Raw genomic sequence first — 14,063 nt, forward strand, 5'->3', positions numbered from 1 at the left:
TCTCTCTCTCGCCTGTCTCTCCCTCTCTCTCTCTCTCGCCTGTCTCTCCCTCTCTCTCTCTCTCGCCTGTCTCTCCCTCTCTCTCTCTCTCGCCTGTCTCTCCCTCTCTCTCTCTCTCTGTCTCTCTCTCTCTCTCTCTCTCTCTCTCTCTCTCTCCCTCTCTCTCTCTCGCCTGTCTCTCCCTCTCCCTCTCTCTCTCTCTCGCCTGTCTCTCCCTCTCCCTCTCTCTCTCTCGCCTGTCTCTCCCTCTCCCTCTCTCTCTCGCCTGTCTCTCCCTCTCCCTCTCTCTCTCTCTCTCTCTCTCTCTCTCTCTCTCTCTCTCTCTCTCTCCCTCTCTCTCTCGCCTGTCTCTGTCTCTCCCTCTCCCTCTCTCTCTCGCCTGTCTCTGTCTCTCCCTCTCCCTCTCTCTCTCGCCTGTCTCTGTCTCTCCCTCTCCCTCTCTCGCCTGTCTCTGTCTCTCTCTCTCTCTCTCTCTCTCCCTCTCCCTCTCTCTCTCGCCTGTCTCTCTCTCTCTCTCTCTCTCTCTCTCTCTCTCTCTCTCTCTCTCTCTCTCTCTCTCTCTCTCTCTCTCTCTCTTCCCTGTCTCTCTCTCTCCCTGTCTCTCTCTCTCTCTCTCTCTCTCTCTCTCTCTCTCTCTCTCTCTCTCTCTCTCTCTCTCTCTCTCTCTCGCCTGTCTCTCTCGCCTGTCTCTCTCTCTCTCTCTCTCTCTCTCTCTCTCTCTCTCTCTCTCTCTCTCTCTCTCTCTCTCTCTCTCTCTCTCTCTCTCTCTCTCTGTCTCTCTCTCTCTCTCTCTCTCTCTCTCTCTCTCTCTCTCTCTCTCTCTCTCTCTCTCTCTCTCTCTCTCTCTCTCTCTCTCTCTCTCTCTCTCTCTCTCTCGCCTGTCTCTCTCTCTCTCTCGCCTGTCTCTCTCTCTCTCGCCTGTCTCTCTCTCTCTCTCTGTCTCTCTCTCTCTCTCTCGCCTGTCTCTCTCTCTCTCGCCTGTCTCTCTCTCTCTCCCCTGTCTCTCTCTCTCTCCCCTGTCTCTCTCTCTCTCTCTCTCTCTCTCTCTCTCTCTCTCTCTCTCTCTCTCTCTCTCTCTCTCTCTCTCTCTCTCTCTCTCTCTCTCTCTCTCTCGCCTGTCTCTCTCTCTCTCGCCTGTCTCTCTCTCTCTCGCCTGTCTCTCTCTCTCTCGCCTGTCTCTCTCTCTCTCGCCTGTCTCTCTCTCTCTCGCCTGTCTCTCTCTCTCTCTCTCTCTCTCTCTCTCTCTCTCTCTCTCTCTCTCTCGCCTGTCTCTCTCTCTCTCTCGCCTGTCTCTCTCTCTCTCTCGCCTGTCTCTCTCTCTCTCTCTCGCCTGTCTCTCTCTCTCTCTCTCGCCTGTCTCTCTCTCTCTCTCTCTCTCTCTCTCTCTCTCTCTCTCTCTCCCTCTCTCTCTCGCCTGTCTCTCCCTCTCTCTCTCGCCTGTCTCTCCCTCTCTCTCTCCCTCTCTCTCTCGCCTGTCTCTCCCTCTCTCTCTCTCTCTCGCCTGTCTCTCCCTCTCTCTCTCCCTCTCTCTCTCTCTCTCGCCTGTCTCTCCCCCTCTCTCCCTCTCTCGCCTGTCTCTCCCCCTCTCTCCCTCTCTCGCCTGTCTCTCCCTCTCTCCCTCTCTCGCCTGTCTCTCCCCCTCTCTCCCTCTCTCGCCTGTCTCTCCCCCTCTCTCCCTCTCTCGCCTGTCTCTCCCCCTCTCTCCCTCTCTCGCCTGTCTCTCCCCCTCTCTCCCTCTCTCGCCTGTCTCTCCCCCTCTCTCCCTCTCTCGCCTGTCTCTCCCCCTCTCTCCCTCTCTCGCCTGTCTCTCCCTCTCTCTCTCTCTCTCTCTCGCCTGTCTCTCCCCCTCTCTCCCTCTCTCGCCTGTCTCTCCCCCTCTCTCCCTCTCTCGCCTGTCTCTCCCCCTCTCTCCCTCTCTCGCCTGTCTCTCCCCCTCTCTCCCTCTCTCGCCTGTCTCTCCCCTCTCTCTCCCTCTCTCGCCTGTCTCTCCCTCCCTCTCTCGCCTGTCTCTCCCCCTCTCTCCCTCTCTCGCCTGTCTCTCCCTCCCTCTCTCGCCTGTCTCTCCCCCTCTCTCCCTCTCTCGCCTGTCTCTCCCCCTCTCTCCCTCTCTCGCCTGTCTCTCCCTCTCTCTCTCTCGCCTGTTTCTCCCTCTCTCTCTCGCCTGTCTCTCCCTCTCTCTCTCTCGCCTGGTTCTCCCTCTCTCTCTCGCCTGTCTCTCCCTCTCTCTCACTCTCACGCCTGTCTCTCCCTCTCTCTCGCCTGTCTCTCTCTCTCGCCTGTCTCTCCCTCTCTCTCTCGCCTGTCTCTCCCTCTCTCTCTCGCCTGTCTCTCCCTCTCTCTCTCGCCTGTCTCTCCCTCCCTCTCTCGCCTGTCTCTCCCTCCCTCTCTCGCCTGTCTCTCCCTCCCTCTCTCGCCTGTCTCTCCCTCCCTCTCTCGCCTGTCTCTCCCTCCCTCTCTCGCCTGTCTCTCCCTCCCTCTCTCGCCTGTCTCTCCCTCCCTCTCTCGCCTGTCTCTCCCTCCCTCTCTCGCCTGTCTCTCCCTCCCTCTCTCGCCTGTCTCTCCCTCCCTCTCTCGCCTGTCTCTCCCTCCCTCCCTCGCCTGTCTCTCCCTCCCTCCCTCGCCTGTCTCTCCCTCCCTCCCTCGCCTGTCTCTCCCTCCCTCCCTCGCCTGTCTCTCCCTCCCTCCCTCGCCTGTCTCTCCCTCCCTCCCTCGCCTGTCTCTCCCTCCCTCCCTCGCCTGTCTCTCCCTCCCTCCCTCGCCTGTCTCTCCCTCCCTCCCTCGCCTGTCTCTCCCTCCCTCCCTCGCCTGTCTCTCCCTCCCTCCCTCGCCTGTCTCTCCCTCCCTCCCTCGCCTGTCTCTCCCTCCCTCCCTCGCCTGTCTCTCCCTCCCTCCTCGCCTGTCTCTCCCTCCCTCTCTCGCCTGTCTCTCCCTCCCTCTCTCGCCTGTCTCTCCCTCCCTCTCTCGCCTGTCTCTCCCTCCCTCTCTCGCCTGTCTCTCCCTCCCTCTCTCGCCTGTCTCTCCCTCCCTCTCTCGCCTGTCTCTCCCTCCCTCTCTCGCCTGTCTCTCCCTCCCTCTCTCGCCTGTCTCTCCCTCCCTCTCTCGCCTGTCTCTCCCTCCCTCTCTCGCCTGTCTCTCCCTCCCTCTCTCGCCTGTCTCTCCCTCCCTCTCTCGCCTGTCTCTCCCTCCCTCTCTCGCCTGTCTCTCCCTCCCTCTCTCGCCTGTCTCTCCCTCCCTCTCTCGCCTGTCTCTCCCTCCCTCTCTCGCCTGTCTCTCCCTCCCTCTCTCGCCTGTCTCTCCCTCCCTCTCTCGCCTGTCTCTCCCTCCCTCTCTCGCCTGTCTCTCCCTCCCTCTCTCGCCTGTCTCTCCCTCCCTCTCTCGCCTGTCTCTCCCTCCCTCTCTCGCCTGTCTCTCCCTCCCTCTCTCGCCTGTCTCTCCCTCCCTCTCTCGCCTGTCTCTCCCTCCCTCTCTCGCCTGCCTCTCCCTCCCTCTCTCGCCTGCCTCTCCCTCCCTCTCTCGCCTGCCTCTCCCTCCCTCTCTCGCCTGCCTCTCCCTCCCTCTCTCTCTCCTTTCTCAATCAAATGCAACAGTGGGTAAACATCTAATGTAGATGGAGGCATATCCATTGATGCATTGGCATAAAATTAGATTTATTTTCATTTTGTGGCGTTCATGAGGAACTTTTGCAATAAAGACCTACATGATCAAATGGAATGAAGGTTTTGTTTTTCTTTGATGGTTGAATGCAGTGTGGAGAAGAGTACAAGTATAATGCAATGAGTGATCAAATTATCATTAAGTTTGTGCTGTATGTATAACGAAATATAAAAATACTTGACTTAATTGGTTATCTGCTTTAATGCTGTGCTGTTTTTACTTTGTCTATCCAATATCTTGAAACTCTTTATCCTTACAAAAGCTCCCCATGATTTCTCACAAAATCTTATGAGAACCTCCTCATCTGGGATGAGAAGCTTTTGAAGGGTAATTTGCAAAGGAGGAAGTTATGGGGACATTAGGATCATTGCCACAAACCTACAACAAGTTCTCAGGAGATTGGATAGTCATCCCTTTTCTGTCATTTCAGTCTGTTCGTCACATGACAGGTCTTAGAAAAAATATTCACTTTGCATACGTTATGAAAAAAGGGTTTGCACTAACATTACATGAGACTAATGAGAGCAAACATTTTTCTTTTTTTGACCTCAAAAAGAATAATGTTTGATGTCTTACAGAAGTGCTGTTTAGAGTAAAGATTATCCCCATGTCAGTGAAGAAATGTATCATGCATCAACTTGATATTGTTGCGCGAAGTTCTCAGTGACCCCAGCTCATCATTTTGATGCTTGTTCAGGGTGGGATCACGGGGCTTTCAATTTCAAAATGTTAACAACATGTTGTTGACGAACCACTGCTCCATCCAATCTTGCAGAGAATCGGGAAGATTATTGTCTTTCTCTAAAGTGGTCATCATAGATTCAGAGTTCTATCGTTAGCATTTTCAGCTGAGCGGCGAAGATCCTCCATGTTTTGGCATTGCCTTTACAAATCGCAAATCTGAAAACTTATAGAACCCCCAACAAATGGGGGCTTTGATATGATGGGCTCCTAAGACTTTGTTATGCAGACTTTACTGTATACTTGTTTGATTTGATTAATTTGGGTTTATACCCTTGTAACAGTTTTTCTTGATGTTATCCAAATCTGGGATAAATTAATATTTATAGTCTGTCCTTAAATTCCAATCGAAATCCATCAATTTGCCTTGATTGAAATCGAAGTGTTTTTTTATTTATTTTTGCTGTTGTTTATTTGTTTTCCTACCGTTCGTACCTCTGAAAATCACACCTGTGGGCCATGTCATCTATACTATAAAAGGTGCCGTGTGTCCGTCCATCCATCCATCCATTGGTTGGACAGTTCGCCGAACTCCACCCACAATTCCAACCTGAAAAATCATATGGCTGCCATGTTGGTGCTTACTGCTAGATGTGAAGTCAAATACCTCTTCGGAGCTGTCATATTCACAATCAATATGCCCTCCTTTTAATTTTTCCCTTCAGTGTAAAAAGACCAAAACGACAGTTAAAAATTTGTGAGTTGGACAGGTGACCGTGATGGGCATGACATGGAGCAGCTGTTTCATTCGCGGTTTCGGTGAATCAGCGAGAGCATGATAGGGGAGGGGAAAGTATTAAATATTCTGCTGTTTCAATGTGGGAGTGTCCGCTTGCTTTTATGAGCGGGGGGAGGTGGGGTGAGGGGAGATGAGGATGGGAGGAGAGAGTTTGGTTTCGAGGGGGTTGGGGAGAGCAAAAATGGGACAGAGTTGGGAGAGGGAGGTTGAGGCTCTGGAGGGGGAAGTTAAGGAGTTGGGATGAGGAGAGGATTTGATGGCTTGAAATGGGGAGAGGATTGATGCTTTAGGGTTGGAAGGAGGAGGGTGAGGGCTTTGGGGGTTGGGGGAGAGCAAACATGGGATAGAGTTGGGAGGTGGAGGGGGAGAGGTGAGTACTTTCTGGGATGGGGGTGGAGGTTGAGGAGTTGGAATAGGGAGGGGATTGATGCCTTAGGTTTGGGAGGAGGGGTTCATGACTTGGGGTTTGTGAGGGGTGGGAGAGGAGAGATTAGGACGGAAGTCACATTTTACATTGTGTGCATGTTCCGTGGGTCCCTGCTCGCTATTGATAATGTTACGGGGCCGGGACGTCGACCGGGAGCACGACCGCGAGATGGAGCCGCGAGCCGGCTCGACCGTTCGCCCGGAATGTAAAGGTCGTTGCCTCGGATAAGTCCGGAGCGGACGGGTCCTGACTGGACCGAAGTTCGCCAATGGATAGACCACGTGGGTAGGGTCGATTGCCAACTTTTCAATTTACCTCAGTACCCACGTGGTCTGACTACTGGGGAAGTTCACCCTCGGCCGAATTTGTCCGAATCGAGTCGCTATCGCCGACTCGGATCCAGCGTAACCGAGCGGAATTACCAAAGTCGGGCCGGACCAAATGAACAAGTTACGAACACTAATCCTCAAACACGCGTCATGTCGAGCCAATGAAAGAAACACAAAACGAGCTGATGCATTTAACAATTGGGGTTTATTTATACAGTAATGATGGGCAACTAGGGAACACAAAAGAGCAGAACTATACCGAATATCAGAAATGCAATGCAATATGTATAGCACACAAAGCACTTAACAGTTTTCGACTTGTTAGACGGTCACACACACACACACACACACACACACACACACACACACACACACACACACACACACACACACACACACACACGAAATGGTGGCTGATGCCTTTAATGCGGACTTCAGCTCGGAGGGACAGATGAGCTGAAGCCCAGGGTCTGCCTCGGACCTTTCCACCTCGTGTGGTCTTCAAGCTGTTCGGACCGGGCACCAGCGTGGGCGAGCTGGATCCAATCACCGCGAGCCGCGATCCTTTCCGAGCTCCGGCGGATCCCCTCGCGCTCCGGACCACGTGCTGGTGAGACGAGACGCTGATCCTTCCCGACCCGATGCGTTGCTTCCCCGAAGAACCACCGACCAAAATGAGGCCAAGAAGTCGCACCAAACCGGGAACCAAGCAGAGACCGCAAAGAGCTCCACACACCAAGAAGAGCCAGCCGAGCCAAGATGAGGCCATGTAGCAGAACAACAGCCACCAGAAGAACCAACTACTCCAGCCGAGCTGAACCAGCACCAGAACAACAACCTTGGAATCTCTAGCCAAGCAGAGGGTCCCCTTCTTATCCCTCTCAGCCCCACCTCTGGCATGACTCATTCGGCCTCATGCGCCACCCCCCGCAACCGCGGGATCACGGGACGGGAGGGCTCTTCTTCTTCTTAGTCGTGGAGGAGGGTTGTTCTTTTAAAATGAAAAAAAAAAGTGAATCGCAGTGCATTTACATAGATTTACCCATTTAAACAATGGAAGGCGAGCTCTCTATAGAACATCTACTTACCGAGATAACTGAGTTCTTCTTCTTCTTCTTCTTCTTCTTTCGGCTGCTCCCGTTAGGGGTCGCCACAGCGGATCATCCATATGATCCGCATAGTGATTTGGCACATGTTTTACACTGGATGCCCTTCCTGACGCAACCCTGGTCGCCTCTTGCGACACAGGGATCTGGTACACCTATTTTAACCGGGGTATACACCGGCCCAGTACACTAGTACTCATTTCGCCGACCTCGGAAGGATGACAGGCTGAGTCAACCCCCTGGTGTGTTAATTCAGTGGCCCAACGGGGCTTGAACTCAGGACCTTTTGGATCCCAAGCCGCTGCCCTAACCACTGCGTCAACACCAGGCTTACCGAGATAACTGAGTTAAAGGACCTGAATGATGAGTGCGATAATGGCTTCCAGATTCGCAACAATAATGTGCGAAGTTGTAACCTAATGGGTTATAGTGTCAGTTGCTGCACATGTGAGAGCTTCATATTGTTACGTTTGAGGGGGGGGGTATGCATTCAAAGGGTAATTCGGATGTTTAATTAGGTATGCCATGCTGTTCGAGTTTACCAGGATCTCGATGTTATAAGTAGCAATTCAGTGGTGATAAGTTGTCTAGTAAATGTCCATTTCTTCAAGGGGGAAATGATAATTGTCACGTAATTAAATAGGGATACGGGATAGGGTAAGTGTGTCTGCGTAAACCCCTTTTAGTATTCTCTGGAGGCTTGCCGTGACGTCACAGGACAGTGCTGCGGATGGCTCTGCCCCGTGATCACGATTGGCGGAAGGCGACGGCGGTGGGCCAATAAAACGGCTCGATTGGAAGTGACGAGGACGGGAGGATAAAAAGGTTTTGTTCGGGGTCGAAAAGGAAGAGGAAGAAGATCGGGAGAAAAACCGTTCTGGTGGAGGCTGTTGTGCTGGGAGCGTGCTTTTTGTTGGGCTGTTTTCGATCCTGGTTTCATCGTGTCTTGTAGCCTTGCTGAGCCTCGTGCCTCACCTCGGTTAGCTCTGGGGTTCTGCTGGCTCGGAGTACGGGGTCGAACGGCGGGCGGACCTGCCTCCCTCTCCTGCTCGCAATTTGGCGCCAGAACTGGTTCCCTGGCGGCTGTGAGCGGACTTGGGCCAAGACCAGGAGGTCGACAGCACCACGGTTTCTCCTGTCCCCCTGACGAGAGCAAGGCCAGCTCGTCCACGCCAATCTAGGGACTGTTGCGTCCACACCACGGGCCAGCCTGACCACCAGGACCAGCTACGTGTGTGTGTGTGTGTGTGTGTGTGTGTGTGTGTGTGTGTGTGTGTGTGTGTGTGTGTGTGTGTGTGTGTGTGTGTGTGTGTACTTGGTGCCTTAGAGGGTTTGAGATTTGTATATTCATTGGAATTGTCTGTGTTTTCCCCACGCCCGAACCCACACCACCATCCCGTCGAATCGCCCCGGATCCCTTTTCTTGCCGAGTCTTGTTATTTCTGGTCACAGAAATAAACGTTATCAACTCAGTGAAAAGCGAGTCGTGCCACCTTCCTCGTCCCGTTTGCGGTAGAGTGATTAGAACCGCCATCTTTGGGTTGTAGAGGATAAACCGCCTCCATCGTTTCGGCTAATTCTACGTTAGCGGGACTGTTTAAGTCCCGTGGACATCACAATATTGTTACGGTACTGGCGGTTAAGTTAAACCACCGACCCAATTTGTGGTGACTGGCGGTTAACACTGCCAGCCCTGATGGCTGAGCGGTTATTCTTTGGAGACGGACACGTTAATCCTCAGAGATTATAGCGCATGCGGCAGGGGTGGGGCACGGCACTGGCAGAGCGTTGGATGCATGGGGAAAACACAGCACAGGGGGTGTTTACACTCGAACCCCATGACAAATAGACGGACACGTCAACTTAAAATAAGCATGGAATTTAATGACAATAGAAATATATTTCAGAATGTAATAATACATGAGGTAAACTAAAGTCCAAAGTCGAGGTGCCTCTACATCCAGAATTCAACTTTGAATCGAGGTGCTTCGTCCTGCACGTGTAGACTTGTGGAAAATGTATGTCAGGTGATCCGTGAGAGGTATTTAACACCAAGGCTCAGAGACCCCGTGCGGCCCCTTCATGCGTCAATCATCCTCACTGATCTGCCGCTCTCAGAATGGTGCCGTCCCTTTTGGTGACATACATGAGGCTCCGGGTCCATCTCATGACCCAACCAACAGCCAAAGGCCAGCGCCTTGCTCAGCACGAATACGAGAATCGTGCCATCTCCTTCATGCGTCCAAAAGAAAGCCAGCCATAAAACCCTGTTCTTACAGGCCAGCTCGAGCTACTTTCTCTCTCTCTCGACCATGTGTGTCCCTCACTCCACACTCGTGCGTTCCTCCTGATCTCTCTGACGTCACACCGAAAAACCATCCACCTCCGTGGCATGGCTTTCTCGCACCAAACCCGAGAAGGCGGAGTCTCTCTGTCTGCTCAGCATGCCGAGCTCGCTTGTTATCGTTGTGGTTATTATAAAAATGCACTTCTTTCATGGTTGGCTTGGAAATGCAAAAACGTAGGAATATATCACAGGGGGCAATCCCATACTGGGGAACTTGGCCTTGATCCCTATCTAATTAACACCGCACCACCCCCCTGTGTGGTGACATGTAACACCTAAGCTCGCAGTTTCCCTACTTAATTTCATCGAGATGTCTCCTTCACGTCCACGGACCAAACTACTCTATTCAATCCTAACTTTCATTTGAAATTCCTCCATCTATCACCACAATCGTAACAATATTTTACGCGATTCATTTATTTTTAACAATTGATCAGTGTTTATGGAAGAGGTGCATGATAGAGGGCAGACCATCAACAGGCATGCAGGTGGATGGGAACGACAGATGCGTATCGGCATGATTAAAGATGTTTTAATTGGAATTTGTATCTGCTCATGACTTTTGATTTTGTTGATCTTCAGATTTGGAAGAATTCTTGAAGAACTGGATACATTTGCAAGTAAGATCCTCCTCATCTCCCTTCAAAAAGTGATCCATTCAATACGATAGAAGCCCTATTTGTTTAAGAAGTTGTTCGACAACTGCACTGCTTTCTGCAGTTCTCATCAGTTACCAGCACACTAAGAAGGAGGGCTCAATGAGGTCGCCACTTTCCATCGTGACTGCAATGGTCGATAAGATTGTGGTGGGTGAGTGAGAACATTTTATTTTATTTTATTGTGGTTGGGAAGGGGAGGGGGGTGGAATTGAACCAACAATAGTCATCCTAGCCCAACATGTATCGTCGTCCTCAGATGGGGCGACACACACACACACACACACACACACACACACACACACACACACACACACACACACACACACACACACACACACACACACACACACACACACACACACACACACACACACACACACACACACACACACACACACACACACACACACACACACATACACATACACATACACATACACATACACATACACATACACATACACATACACATACACATACACATACACATACACATACACATACACATACACATACACATACACATACACATACACATACACACACCAAACAAGTTGTCATCAATTGCATTGAAATATATATTGTCTTTGTGCAGAAGAAAACTTTCTTTGCTGTTGCCTCTTTTTGCAAATAATAATGTTTTTGAGTTTACCTGCCAATCATATTTCATCGGTCACAAGGAAAACCAAGATTTATGAAGAAAAAAAAGAAATATATATGTATGTATATGTATATGTATATATGTATATATATATATATATATATATATATATTTATACTGTATATTCTTGCGGCCACGGGTACCGAGACACCAGCTTGTCACTCGGGGATTAATTCCCTGTTGTCCTCGGTAGAGCCGGACCTGGGGCCACCGCTCGCAATTAACGTTGTGGTACGGTGGGTTGTTTTAAAACCATGAACGCCACCCAGTCAACCACGAGTTCCAGTGTCCACCGTCTAATTATTCCGTTTCACTGGAGGTCACGTTGTTACCTGAGCGGGGAGTACGCCCTCGGCAAAGCACCAATGTTATCTGATTCAATTTTAATTAGGGCGGCTGAGCGTTTTAACCGCTGGTGTGTGCCGACTATTTTTGGTCAAATCTGTGGTAATTACCTCCCATTCTATCTCGGTTCGGACAATGCTAGACCAATAAAAGGACAGGACAAACACGGACAGGTTGGAAATCAACAAATGATTTATTAATAATAAAATTAATCAATGGAAAGAACCTTTTATTTTCTGAGGTAAATGAAAGAAATTTCAAATCAAAATGCCAGGAAAGAAACAAAGAGCAGATGCTTATCAGGGGTTGACTTACTTACAGTTAAACACAGACATGGGTATCCAACAGATCATTCAGGTTGAGGGAAAGAATCGTCTTGCTCACCAGAAAGTAGTTGTCCATGAAGTGAAAACGTCCTGAAATGTGTGTGTGCGTGTCACGTCCGTCGCCAGCACCCAGCCTTGCCCCCTCTCGCGAACAGCCTTAAATGCCAGTCGACGTTTGGAGGGCACCGAGATCGTCTGTCATGGGTTTAGACCCTGGTGTTGTTGGTGACTGACCCATGCCTCACTTGTTGGTGGCGCTGCTTACACCCACACGCTCACTTGCCCAAGCACTGGGAAGGACGAATTGTCTCGTTGGCGCTGGTCAGGCACCCACTTCTTGCTCACTTCTCAAGCTTACTTCTCGTTCTCTTCTCCCTCCATGGCTTTCTTTTGCCTCCGCTTTCCCTCTCGCTTTCCTCTCTCCTGCTTTTTTCTTCACAGAACGTACCTCCCGTTTGTTTTATATCTCCAGGCCGTCTCCGCGGGTGCAGTCCGCCCCAAGCTCACCCCGCCCCACTTGCGCACGGTTACCATGACGACCCGTGTGCTCTCAAAAAAGGCGAGTGTTGGAGCTCGAGGAAAAATGAGGGCGGGCTTCAGACCTCATGAAAGAAATGTTGCTGAGGAAATATAAGGGCGGGCTTCAGAGCTCGCAAAAGAAATGTGTGTGAACGTGTCCGTCGTAAAGAAAAAAAAGCTTCCCATAAGAGAGGGGATCTATCCTTTACCCTTCTCAACGCATCACATTTAAGATTCCATTAGACATGGGGATGGGGCTAATCTGAACATGCATTGAAGGAAATAATTGTCTAAGAACCTGGATGTGTGGATGCATTTATCAGACCGGATTCTGAAATCTGTAACAATATATATATATATATATATATATATATATATATATATATATATATATATATATATATATATATATATATATATATATATATATATATATATATATACAGTAAGTCCTCGCTAACCGGAAGTTCGCATATCGTAGTTTCGATTATTCGTAATTTAGTTTTAATGACCAATTTTTCAATTATCGCAAATATTTTATGCCTATCGTAATGTCATTGCAAGGAAAAACGCAAAAAAAAGTTTCAAACTGACTGCAAAAAACAACAATCACACACGATGCGCATAAACACACTTTCACTTTACTGCGCATGTACTGTATGCTGTACTGTACGTATTCTCTTCACGCTCGCCTGCATACCTTCCAGTATGAATCCCAAGCGACCCGCAAGTCTTTTGCCGAGCACACCTCGTTTCAAGAGACAACGAAAGGCTGTCACATTGAAGGTGAAATTGGATATAATTAAAAGACATGAACGAGGTGAAGGGACAACGGAAATCGGCCGCGCGCAGCAATCGCTGCATCGACTGTACATTCGATCGTTCAAAGTTCGGCAAAGATAAAGAAAATATCACAGATGGCGACCAGTTCGAGTGCAACGACACTAACGAGAATGAGAGATGGTGCTATGCACAACATGGAGCATTTATTATGTGTGTGGATAGAAGATCAAACTAAACGTCGCATGCCCTTATCTCTTGCTGTGATACAAAAAAAAGCGCGTAGTTGGTTAGGGCATTGACCCACGATTACGTGATCAATTACTTCTCCAATCATGTTGAGAGGTACTCCAAGGAGAACAACATTGACAACAAATCTTTGCTGCTTGTAGCCAATGCTCCTGCCCATCCTCAGCAAATAGAAGACTGGTGTGAAAACGTGCAGGTAGTATTTTTACCACCAAATACTACCTCACTTTTACAGCCTATGGATCAGGGAGTTATTGCTGCTTTTAAAGCCCATTATGTTAAACATACCATGCTGCAGCTTATCAAAAAAACTGATAAGGACAAGCTATCAATCAATGAGTTTTGGCGAACATACAACATAAAAATGGCTTTGGAAAACATTAAGGATTCATGGGCGGAGGCGAGCGCCTCCACAATGAACGCTGTGTGGAAGAAAGTGTGGCCTGAGTGTGTCCACAATTTCACGGGGTTTGCTGATGTTCCGTTGATTACAAGTCAAATTGTAGACCTGGCGCAGGAGGCTGGTTTTGAAGAGGTTGACGAAGAGGACGTGGCTGACTGACTGGAGTCTCATGCAGAACCCTTAAGCAATGAAGATCTTATGGAGTTGGAACAGCAGTGGGCTCTTGAGGAAGAAGAAGATGCTGTGACACCTTCATCCGAGCATCTCACCATGAAAAACCTCAGCCAAATCCTCAGCTCGTTTGAAAGTGCCATAGAATTTGTTATCGAGCAAGATCCAAATCTTGAAAGGAGCACTGATTTTAGCTGTGTTGTGAATGATGCCCTTTGTTGCTACAAGGGACTTTATGCAGCAAAGAAAAAGAAAGCCATCCAGCCCACTCTCCATGCATTTTTCAAGCCAAAAGATGCAGCACCAACTCCATCCACCATCCAGGATGCTCCTTCAACCAGCTGTCAAGAAACCGTTCCCGCTGGTGAAGAAAGTGACAGCACAGTGTCAAGTGAAGAGGGGGACGATTCTGCCACTCCGCAAGTGTGACTTGTCCACCGCAATCAACTCCGTTCCTCCAGCCTCGGGGTAAGTCGCCACGACTCGAGGAGTGTGTTTTGTTTATTTGTGTTTATGTCCAAAAAATTCCAAGCCAAAAACACATCCCCCCTTTAACACATTGGTTTCTATGGGAAAATATGTTTTGTTTAACACAGTTTCGCTTATC

At 49.7% G+C, this 14,063-nt stretch overlaps 1 protein-coding gene across 5 annotated transcripts in view; it reads left to right on the top strand.

Annotated features, from left to right (window-relative positions):
- Window positions 1-14,063, top strand: part of ACOT9 (acyl-CoA thioesterase 9) — a 147,441-nt gene that overhangs the window by 40,617 nt on the left and 92,761 nt on the right. For 4 of the 5 annotated variants that reach the window (XM_085888745.1, XM_085888742.1, XM_085888744.1 and 1 more), the window contains 2 exons: window positions 9,926-9,963; window positions 10,064-10,153. In XM_085888745.1, coding sequence (XP_085744871.1) covers window positions 9,926-9,963; window positions 10,064-10,153 — 128 coding nt within the window. The remainder of the gene's footprint in view (window positions 1-9,925; window positions 9,964-10,063; window positions 10,154-14,063) is intronic. The other variant, XM_085888746.1, reaches the window with a different exon arrangement.

This window comes from Eptatretus burgeri, chromosome 7 (assembly GCF_056783735.1).
Source record: "Eptatretus burgeri isolate ZD-2024b chromosome 7, Ebu_testis_v1, whole genome shotgun sequence".
Classification (NCBI taxonomy): domain Eukaryota; kingdom Metazoa; phylum Chordata; class Myxini; order Myxiniformes; family Myxinidae; genus Eptatretus; species Eptatretus burgeri.